The 11634-nt window shown below is 36.0% G+C and overlaps 1 protein-coding gene and 1 long non-coding RNA gene across 2 annotated transcripts in view; both read right to left on the minus strand.

The window, feature by feature from the left end:
• LOC311249051 overlaps positions 1-11634 on the minus strand; it is a 31603-nt gene that overhangs the window by 2065 nt on the left and 17904 nt on the right. Inside the window, exon 2 of the long non-coding RNA XR_014621109.1 lies at positions 286-374. This is a non-coding gene — a long non-coding RNA (uncharacterized lncRNA). The remainder of the gene's footprint in view (positions 1-285; positions 375-11634) is intronic.
• grp (gastrin-releasing peptide) lies at positions 4040-6354 on the minus strand. Its single transcript, XM_084383142.1, has 3 exons — positions 5690-6354; positions 4354-4580; positions 4040-4253 (listed from the first exon to the last, which is right to left on the minus strand). The coding sequence occupies exons 1-3, from the start codon at positions 5841-5843 to the stop codon at positions 4200-4202; spliced, it is 435 nt and encodes a 144-aa protein (XP_084239268.1). The 5' UTR covers positions 5844-6354; the 3' UTR covers positions 4040-4199.

An 11634-nucleotide genomic window follows, 5' to 3' on the forward strand; every position in this document is an offset into this window, starting at 1 on the left:
TTTCTGACACAGATGAGAGATGCAGATTTGTCAGAAATGTCTAACACAGTGGTGTTGGAGCAAAAATTGACACTTAATGGTGGACCACGGACCAAAAAGCAAAAACCTTTTGTGTTAAGATGCAAAAATGGCACGATATGGAAGCCCAGAGAGGCAAGTAATTAGAATAATTAAAAAATCAGAACTAATTTGTTTTCTCTCCTGTGTTTATTACTTCAGAAATGTGTGAAAAAAAATGTTTTACCAGGATAATATTTCAGAGTTCCTTATTTTTTTTTCACTTGCCTCTCAGGGCTTCCGTAGCTCCAGGATCCCAAATTCCCTGATTTGATCAAAGTGTTACTCGACCACGCTCATCTTGATCCATTCCTCCTCTGTTGGAAAGATTGAAACAAATGTGAATATTTTCTATAAAACAATAAACCTTTTATGTTAAAAACCATCAACAAAACAGTGGCTGGTCAAGTTTTCCGAGACAGTTATTTCAAATTTGAGACTGTCAGATTTATTAATCTCTATACTTTTTCCCTTGGAGAGCCAAACACAAACACATACAAGACGCAAAATAGTCTGTAAGCCTTGAGAGGCAAGTAACTAAAGAAACAAAACAAAATCTGATCCAAGTCTGATGTCATGTTTATTTTCTCTTCTGCGTTTGTGACTTGAGAAATATGTGAAAAAATGTTTTGCCAGGATAATCTTTTAAAGTTACTTAATTTATTTTTTCTTGTAGTTCTGTAGTGTCTCTCTGCTGGCCATACTCAGATTATATAAACTATCCTGCATGTTTAAAGATCATTTTACCTCATGAAAACAAAACAGTGATTCATGTTATAGTTGATTCAATTATTTATAAATATTGTTGTTTTTTTCACTAGAAACATCTGGTTCGGCCAAATTAAACCTATTTGGCAGCCCTGGTCTCACAGAATGAAGAGAATGAAAATATGTGTGTACAGTCTCCTCTCTGACCTTCCTTGATCTGCCAGAAATCACATTAACACATCATTAAAGGGTAGCTCCGCCAATTTTTACAAGCTGAAGGGAAGTACTTCGGGGGTACGACTGCATATGTGAAAAAAGTGATATAAAGCATTTTTGTGGCTGCGGAGGAAGCTGCATGTAATCTGATAAATTGCCTTCAGTGATTTTGCATTGTGGGTAATGTAGTTGTTTGGTTTTGAATAGCAGTCCACCGTTGCACTCCTACAAAACACTGTTTGACTCAATATGGACAGTTAATAAACGAATGAACAAAATCAACACAGCCGCCTACATTTCCCACAATGCAACTACTTTATACTACTTTTTCAAATATGCAGAAGTACTCCCCAAGACCTGTGAACATACTTTAATGTGTGAAATTGCTGGAATTTACCTTTAATTATGCTACACAGTGGATGCACATGACAGCTCAGTCCTCACTAACTGGGGGATATATTGAATACAGCCCCCCCTTGTGGTGGGATCTATTAACATGACTATCAGGTTGGGAAAAAAATATTTCTTTAAGCAAAAAAACTTAACGATGAAGTGCTTTAAAAACCTCTGCTTTATTAAATAATCTATAAATGGTTAATAGACACTGTGTTTATCTATAAACATTTGAATGGCCATTTTAAAGTTTCTATCTGATGTTTATGAACCTTAACAACAGCTTAATAAATGTTTTATAAAGCATTTGATGTTCGTTAACAGTGAAATAACGGTTAACTTAAGTTTAATTATCCATTAATTTACCATTTTTTTACTTCAGTAAAAGTGTGACCCTGATATTTAACGCTGAAGTGAATTTGCAAATGCCAACTAGAGACACATATCATTCTGCAAATATACATTTGGATCTCTATGGTGTCAAGTTTCATACCTCTTTAACATTTAATCATTTGATTTGAAACAACAATAGAGTGTTATCAAGCGGCAGCTTAAACTCCCAGACTTCCTCCCTCATGGTTTCACAGAATGAGTTTGTCAACCCGCTTATTTCCTCCTCATTAGCTCCAGTAAACTTTATCCCATTCGCTCCTGGGATTAGACCCATAATGATGGGGTGAAAGTGGCTTGTACCTCCATTGTTCGCCAATCAGCTGTGACAAATGGGGGGAAGAGGACAGAAGAGAAAACCTTCCTATGGCTTTAAGGAAAAAACGATGTGTGTAACCAAATTGTTTCAATTAGCATTTCCTATTGTGTGCAGCTAATAATAGCCTCCATCATCATCTATCCTACTGTCCTAAATAGTCCTAATTGTGTCCCTAATTGTGTTTATTTGCTCTGAAGCTCACTGAATTGACTATAAACTGCTTGTGGTGATCTGTTTTCAACTCCTCATGCTTCACCTCATTGTTAAGTTACCCATAATGTAACAGGGAAGCAGATGCCTCTCATAATGAGTGTTGTGCCCCATCTGGTGGTATGAACTGGTTACTGTTAGGGATTCAAATCTAAAGCAATTTCTTTAATTGATAGTTGGCTGCCTTGACAATCGATTATCGGTGACTTAGCAACATATGAAAAATATTGAAGTTTATCCATTAAAAAGCGGTTTTCATCTCTGACTTGATCTATGTTTGATTCGAAATGAGAATAAGCAACATTAGGGGTTAAAAGAACAGATAAAGTAAACACAAAGTTACTTTAATCATAAAGTAGATAACATAAAATAATGATTTCTGACGCTATTAAACAACTGGCCAAAAAAAATCCAACACACATTGAGGCTATAAATGGCTAAAATGTATTCATATCAGTTTGTATAGAGTATCTTCTTGTATTTTTTTTTAAAACTTGATTAAATACTTGTTCTCACACCAGTATTTTGTATTTTATATCAATATATTTGATAAGCAAGTATTTTTAATTTGTAACAAGATACTATTCAATGTATTTGTGCCCATCTCGGATATATTATTAATGGCCTTTAATCCATTCATGACTAATTATTAATCCTTAACATTCCTAGTTACTGTCAGGCAGGGCCGTATAAGATGGAAAGATTACACAGGGCAGGCTGTTTGTTTTGGGGCTCCCACTACATGCAGGTATTTGTTAAACAAACAAGATGACTTCAGTGCAACATGATTATTTTTGTCATTGCTTATTTAGTTTATATATATACATATATATATACATATTTCAGTATTTATATGCAATTGGTTAGACATTTATATTTTGGGAAAGTATACATAATGTCGCAAATGTTTACATACCAAACCAAATTTCCCAAATACCACCAACTGCAAAAGCTAGCCTGGAAACGTCTTTTAACTTTCTTTCTGCAAGTGGCCCCGCCCGCTGCCTGGGACTTCTCTTCTGTATTGAGTTCATCGGACCTGTCAGGGCCAGCGTCGTCCCCTGCCTCTGGGACTGTTTATTTGACTTGTGGTCATTTCAATATTCCACTCACGCTGCTTTTTAAATCAGCAATTGAGGAGTCGAAATCTCACTGCGTTCGTAAGCTTACAAGTTTATGTCGGCCGTCACGTCACGACCACGGACGTGTAGATCACGTCATGTCACATCACGTTAGTACTGGCTAATTTAATTTCAAATTTTTTAATATTTAAAGGAAAGACAACTTTTTTAATGTGATGTGTATATATTGTATGTGACTATATAACTTTTGTCTGTAATAAAATGAAATTAAATGACAATGTTTGATGCTCTTGCGTACCACCGGGTGGAGCTTGCGTACCAGGGAATCACCGTTTTAAATGAATGAATGAATGAATAAATATATATACCAACATTGAAATAAAGTTTAAGATCAGGGATTCTTTAAGATTTTAATATTTTAAAATGTAATGTTAAAAATGACTCAATGAAGGGGAGTTAATGCTCTTTTCTCCTCTGTGTGGGCCCCCTAGTGGCAAGGAGGCCCTATGCATGTGCCTCGATCCAACCCAATGTACAGGTAAAGTGAAATTTATTTGCATTGCATATTTTCAAACAAAAACAGTGAATACAGAAATAAAAGATAATCTGTGCTGTTCAAAACACAATTAGACAAAAACAATGCAGTTATCACAACGTTAAATTTATTCAGGATTCTCAGCTTGTAACCATGTCACGCAAATTAGAAATTTGAATTTACTGATAAAATAAACTTCTCTTGGGTTTCCAGGGTATTCTTACAGCAGAAAAATAATATACGGTGTGAATTATGTGATTACAGGGCACATGTTGAGACGATGTGGAGCTCAGGTGGAGTCGTTGTCTTGCAGTTTCAAAGCCAGAAGAAGCAGCTCTGACATCTATAAAGCACAGATGAAGTAAAGTAAAACATCACCATAACACCTTATTTTTAAACAGCTGATTAGGAGATTAAGTTAAAGGTATAATCCACAAACTGACCTCTCTGAGATATTTGTCTCTGTCCTCTTCTCTCCAGCCGCTGCGCAGTCGAAGCAGCCTGTCTGCGGTTTGTGGCATCTTCTGTTTTTGGTTCTTTTGCTGCATCAGAGCCTCCATCAGGCCGTCGTACTGCTCCATGACTGTGAGCCCAGCTGTGGCTGAGGGCGTGAGGTAGTCACTGTTTGTCTCCTGCAGGCTCTCGATGCTCTTCTTACCCATCAAATGACCTGGGAGGTTGGACATATCAGGATGCATTAGCTGTTTTGGAATAACTCTGTTTGAGGCTAAATTAAAACTGTGATAATCCCGAATTAAACCGCAAATAATATCCACATTTTCATTACAATGCAAGGCTAGCTGGTCTGAAATAGAGGCTGTCATGAAATCAGATTTTTACAATTATCGTGGCCTAAAGAATTAACAATAACGATATTATCGAGTTATGTCTAGAAAATTTGAAAACAAAAAACAACTCTGTCAAATTCATCTTTTATTGTTTGTCTCTTGTGACAAATGACTCAAAATATGAGTGTTGGAAGGTGTAGAGTAACGATAACTGCACAAGAATGTACAAAAACAACAATTACACTACATTATTATTCTTGTTTTATGGCATTAAGCTGCATAACTGATGACAAATCAAGAATGGAAAGAAACACAATTGATTTTAGAGGTGATGTATTATTTACACGATATTATATATGCAGGGTGGGGTTACTTTAAAAATGTATTTCGATAGTTACTAATTACCTGTTAAAAAATTTAGTTAGCATCATAACATTAAAGTAATGTAACTAAATTATTTACTGTCACTTTTGAATTACCTCAATACCAAAAATATGCAAATGAAGACTAGTGAAAAAAAATCAAGATTTAATTAGATTTTTTTGTAATCTAATTACATCTTTTTTCTGTAACTGTATCAGATTAGTTACCTTTTATGTATCCTAATTATGTAAACCCATTACATGTAATTTATTACTCCCAAAGCCTGCATATAAGTACTATTAAAATGATAAATATTTCATTTATCAAATATCAGTTATCATCAATATGTCTCCTATGAAACATCTTCAATTTACCAGAAAAAAATATTATCATTCTTTTATGAACCTGTCCAACAAATGCTGATAAAAATATACATTTGTCTATTAAAGATGAGACATATCATCATTATTATTGTCACAAGTGAGCAAATATTTATTTTAAATATTTATTATTATATTAAAATGTTTTCTGACACAAGAAGATCTTAACGTTTTATCCAAACATACAATATCACATTTAGACAATTTAAAATGATTTACTATTAATTAAAAAGTGAAGTTTCTCTTACCTACAGCCCAGTGATTGCCTCGGGGGTACATCTTTCCAACCACTGCTGCAGGACTCTCTGAGCAGTCCAACATACAGGGTATTGTAGCCAGCATTATAAAAACTGGCCACACTGGTCTGCAAGTCCATGAAGAGCACACGCACACTCCGCCCATGTTATCAGAGGAGAATGTCAGATCTAAAACAGTCCTCGCAGTTAATCGGCTCGACTTAAAGTTTAAAAAATCTCCACCATGCTCGGTTTTTATTGCTGTGGTCGGAGATGGCAGAGGCTGCAGACGTGTTGAAGTTTCTCTGCCGATGACTGATGGTGAAAGTTAAATGCGCCTCCTGATACAGCTGTGCGTCATGCGCCTCTTTTTAAAAGTAGCAGCAGCGGGATGAGAAAGTGATGAAGGCAAATTATCATCCGCAGCCTGTAATTATAAGTGCTCCTTACTGTTTGCTCAGCGATTGCGTCAACGTCACTGATGGACGCGACTTCTCACTTAATTGCTTCCGTTTCAAACAAACGAGTGGTGGAGATCCTGGCAGTGACCAGAGGTGGAGGAAGTATCCAGATCCTTCACTGAAGAGGAGGAAGTGGTGGTACGGAAGTGAAAATCTATATAAGTTGGCTATTATGTGCAACATATATAACTGCATATTAATAGCATGTCAGAAGTACTTTAAGGTGGAAGCTGGTTGAGCTGAGCTGTCAGAGAAATCAAGTGGAGTGAAAAGTTCAATATTTTATAATTGAAATGAAGTGCGAGTAGAAAGTAGCACACATTTTAAGTACTCCAGTAAAGAGCAGGTCCCTACAAAGTGCACTTAAACGTGAAAATTCACAAGCTGCAACGTTTAGTCAGTAAGTTGATGAGTCTATTGAAAGATATAAAATGATTTGCCATTTTGATAATCAATTTGAGCAAAGATGTCAAACATTTGCTGGTTCCAGCTTTTTTTTTTTTTTTTTTTTTTTTTTTTAAATGTAAGGATTTTCTCCTTATCTTTGATGTTATGAGTTTTGGAGTTTTGGACCATTGGTCAGTCAAGAAGCAATTACAGATGCCACTTTAAGTTCTGAAAAAATATGAGCATTTTCACAATTTTCTGACTAAAGGATTAGTTATGAAAATAATTGACAGATTATCTGATAATGAAAATAAGTATTTGTTGCAGAAATGTACTCACGATGGACACTAAAAGGATCCAAATTGATTCAGCCTGGTGCCTACATTACCCACAATGCAACTCAACCATGAACAGTTTGGTTGCAGGTTTCAGTGCGTTATGCTAACAGCGGCTGATGTAGCCTTGACTTTTTACCTTCATGCAGAAATGAGGAAACTATAAAATAAGAGAACGTGTTGTTTTTTCATAGAAGAGTTTCTTCATGAGAAGGTCCTATCAGCAGGACCACATGGTTAGCTGGTGCCTTCCAAAGCTGTTACAAATCACTGTTGAGAAATAAATCAATTTTATGAAGTGGCTGTTAAGGTTTGAGGGAAATCGTGGTTTGAGTTGAAATAAGTACTTGGTGAAATTTAGGAGACCTGCACTGTATCATGGTAATGCTTTTACGGAAAGAAAGAAAGAAAGAAAGAAAGAAAGAAAGAAAGAAAGAAAACACTATAAGTCAGTTTGAAATGGTTGTTAAAGGTCCTGTGTTAAAGCCCTGTCCATCCACTCCAACCTCCCAACTCTGCAGACTTTGTTGCTATATAACAACATCACCTGACTTCCTCCTTTGCTCCCGTCATGATGACTATGACTGCTAGAGGGCTTTGTCACTCGATCATCAATGTAAGTCATTAAGGGAGCACTTGTTGAAACAACTGATGCTGTGACAGTCTCTTTAAACTTTATTCTGACAGTGACAGTAATTACACATCACACAAACACTGTTGACGTACTGATGACGCCATCGGCTCTGGCAAACCGGTCTTTGCCGGTTGATGTAAAACACATCACTCGTGGTGCACCAGTGCAGGAAGGCTGCCACAAACTCCTGAGCTTGTTTGAACTCATTTCGTAAGGGCTTCAATATAAAAGAAGTTCATGTGTTAAAGTTCGACAGTGCAGTTTTAAAGTAAATTTGCTTAGTTGCTTTGTATCGCAGGTAACAAGACTGTGTATAAATACTCAACTTTACATACGTACAGAAGTATCATGAGCAAAGGAGGTATCAAAAGTAAAAGTAATCATCACGCAGAATGGCTTCCTTATGGGACTATAAGACTGATGCATTAACACTTTATGTAAAAAGGAGGCATGCAAGATATCTATCCGACCAATAAATTATCAGCACCATAAAGGAAACATTATCGGTTATTATAATACAGAGCCAAATTGCTCAGGGGTGCATAAATTACAGGCTACTGTTGAAATACAAAAATGTGAAATTATCGGTTATCGGTATCGGCCGTGAGAAGCAGGTAATTATCAGCTGAAAAAATCCATATCGTGAATAATTATTTAGAAAGTACAGCTGTCAGAATATACAGTAAAAGCAGTGGAAAGCAGCATGCATTGATTATTTAAATACAACGCAAGCACCTCTAACCGACTTGGGTTTTTTGTGAGAAGGGTGAGGGGAAACCTGTAGATAAGAAACAATAGAAAATCAGAAACCGAATGGAAAAACCCCTTTGCGATATCTTTTATTAGGTCATCTGTTGTGCCGCTAAAAATAAGATAAAGTGTTTTCTAAGGAAATGACGCACAAGTAAAAAAAAAAAATCCACATTGATTGTGAAACAAGATGCCATACACGACAACGATGAATAATTTTGCTGCAGACAACACCTGCCGTGTGCTCAGTTACAAGAATTTGACAATGCAGCACATGTATCATTTATCGGTACAGTTTATTACAGTGTATTTATCTCCCTGGAAAGGTCAACAGTGTAAATTAAGCAGTCCTCAAACACTGTGAGGCGCCTGTGTGAAATTCTTATACTTGACTGATCCCTTTCATGCCAGTATTGACAGACGTATTGCTGGAGGAAGAGAATAGACGAGGACAGATAAGGAGTCCGTGCAGGTAAGTAACATTTTGTGCTGAAAAGGTTGAAGGTTTCCTTCGGGTATTGTCAGGTCACAACCGATCAAATAGACCCCGGCAGGATATTAGAGCACCTATAACGTATCATATGCCCGTCCAGGGATGACCTTATACGAAACAGGATGAGTCACCTATGGTCGAGGGGCAGCACGAGGCAGGACACACACACAGCAGTGCCATCTGAGATATATGTTGGTTTGTTTTAATGCGAGAGAACAAGATCCTGTGCGTGATCACTACCAAGGAAAGAAATCTCTAAAGTCCAAAATGATCAAATGTAGCACCGGAAAAAAAAAGATGGAAATCATTTATGAACACACCCTCGACTTTGGAACAACCTACCTGAGGAGATGAGGCTCGCAGAATCAGTAACTTCTTTTAAATCACTTCTGAAAACCCACTTTTATAGACATGCTTTATGTGAAGTCACCCTTTTAAACAGACCTTTCATCTTTTTAACGTTGTTTTCCTTTCACTGCTCTTAGTCTATTTATCTGTTTTTCATTCCTCTGTTGTGATGTCTTTTATCTTACCGTCCTTTACTGCTTTTATTTGTTTATTACTAACATACCTCTATTTATCTGTTAATCTCTTAATTCCTCTGATGTGATGTCATCTTCTTACTGTCCTTTACTAACGTTATTCTTTTATTGATCTCTACTTTTGCATTACTTTTCATCTCTCCTTTTTCTGTGATTTTGCCTGTTTTATGTTTGTTTTTCTTTTACTTGTAATGACTCATATTGTCTTTTTGCATTTCTACATTTTCTGTTGTGTTCTGTTTTCTTGTTTGAACTCACTTTAGACTTGGCTTCCTAGTGTTTGGCACGATTGTTAACTGTTTATTCGGTAATATTGTCTTTCTGAGTTTCCTGCTTTTGCTTGTTTGCAAGATCACTTTATAAACTCAGTTTTTAAAGTTGCTATATAAACAAAGTTTATCACTATTACTAATAAGATTGATTTAAAACTTTAAAGCCCTCATATGATGCTTTCTGGGATATTATTGAGGTGAATGTCCATACTGCAGTGCTTACAACAAATGAATAGGGGCTTTTCAAGTACTGCACAGGGAAGGCATGAACTCGAGGTAACCACATACTGAGAGGCCGAGCAGTTTATAATCATTCAACCACTCATTAAGAAGTTCACTAACTGCCACTCGTGTAATTGCCAGCCCTTCATCACCTGCGTAAGAGACCCCTGAAATTATGTCATGCCACACAATTAAACAAAAACTCATAATTATAAAGTTTTGATTAAATGAAGTGAGCTGGGAAAGTTTAACAACCTATGTTCATTTAGAATTATATTTAGTATATTTTAGTATTTCATTTAGTATTACCAAAATTAAAACCCAATCTTTTAAAAGATTTAATGGCTCTTAACTTCATTTGTTGGCAGTAGAAACAGCAGGTGGCACTGTGGCATGAATTTAAAGAGCACTCAGTTGATGTTTTTTACTGATGGCTCATGTTTTGTGATGAAAGTTGATTTTCTTTACAATATACGGATGCTTTATTGTCATCTATATAAAACAAAAATAATACAGAACCATTATTGTAATGTTATATTTTCCTTCAGACTTATTGGATATATTTCATGTACAACAAAGTGAACAATAAGTGATCTCATGCTGAAAATCACTCCTTTTCTGAGCCCTTCCTATTTTCTATTCATGCTATTCATTCTATTCAAATGTCATATGATACATTAAGTGTTCTGATGGTGGTGTCATGAAAGTAATAATACCGTCTGTATGAAAAGTAAAAGCCATTCGAGAAAGGCCTTTCAGCCGCAAAGTGTCAATTAAAAAGGACAGTTAGCCATTATGAGGTCTTTGCTGCTCGTCATAGTTTTGACTAAATCGTTTGGCAGCTGTCCAATCAAAGACCGCGAAGGAAGCGCTTGGATTTAAAGACACATGTTGCTTTAATTTCATATTGTTACACAAGAGACAGAGAGGGAGAGAGCATATAAATACATATAAATTGTATTGTTCTCAAAGGGGTTGTTTTGATGCAGAATGTGCATCTATTCAAACAAGTGCTTTGCTGTATCCATCTAGGCAGCTGGTCCAATTTCCATGTATTTACACGGCAGGTTTGAGTTAGTGGATTTTAACCTGGAACCCAAAGGATCTCAAGATAATAAAATAAACACAGTCTGAGCAAGTCAAGAACATCAGAACATCACATCTTCTGAAACGCTCCAAGTGGAATATGAAGAAACGTGGAGGGCGGAACAAAACAGTGCATACACCAGTGGAATCAAGGGGTTATACCTACAATGTATATCCGCTAAGTCAGACAATGGGTGTTCAGGTGCTTGCAAATGTCAACCACACTACTAGATGCCACCAAATCTTACACTCTGAGCTGGTTATGCAAAATAATGTTTTTTTCAGGATTTTTATAAATGTTTTGCCTTTTTCTTATATATATATATAGATATATATCTATATATATATATATAGATATATATCTATATATATATATATATATATATATATACACACACACACACACACACATATTTATATATATATAGAATTAACTCACATATATGTAAGAGATACTTTAAATGAAACGGTCTGAGAAAATGAAATCGCTGTTGGTTGAACTGCATGTCCACATAAGGGCCACAAATTGTGTTGAGTGGTTGCATTGCCTCATTTTAAGGTCACAAAGAAAAATGTTGGAAACCCCTAGTTTAAATGAAGCCTACATACAATTGGGAAAAAACCATTAAGACCGTGTCTTCAAACTAAGATTTTTCAGGATATTTTGGTTGCTAATCTACATATACCATGATATTTGAGCAATACAACCCAGCATGCATCTCAAGCAGGGAATTCTAGACATTGAGGAAAATGATATGCTAAGGTTACAGCAGCT

The sequence above is a fragment of the Pagrus pagrus genome, assembly GCF_965226575.1.
Source record: "Pagrus pagrus genome assembly, chromosome: 19".
In the NCBI taxonomy this organism is placed as follows: domain Eukaryota; kingdom Metazoa; phylum Chordata; class Actinopteri; order Spariformes; family Sparidae; genus Pagrus; species Pagrus pagrus.

Bases quoted from the DNA above. Each gene is read 5' to 3' on its own strand.
- grp (XM_084383142.1), bottom strand. From the start codon at position 5,843: ATGGGCGGAGTGTGCGTGTGCTCTTCATGGACTTGCAGACCAGTGTGG. The intron at 4,581-5,689 runs GTAAGAGAAACT...CCAACCTCCCAG, and splicing joins AGGCAATCACTGGGCTGTAG to GTCATTTGATGGGTAAGAAG. The intron at 4,254-4,353 runs GTCAGTTTGTGG...TGTGCTTTATAG, and splicing joins GAGACAAATATCTCAGAGAG to ATGTCAGAGCTGCTTCTTCT.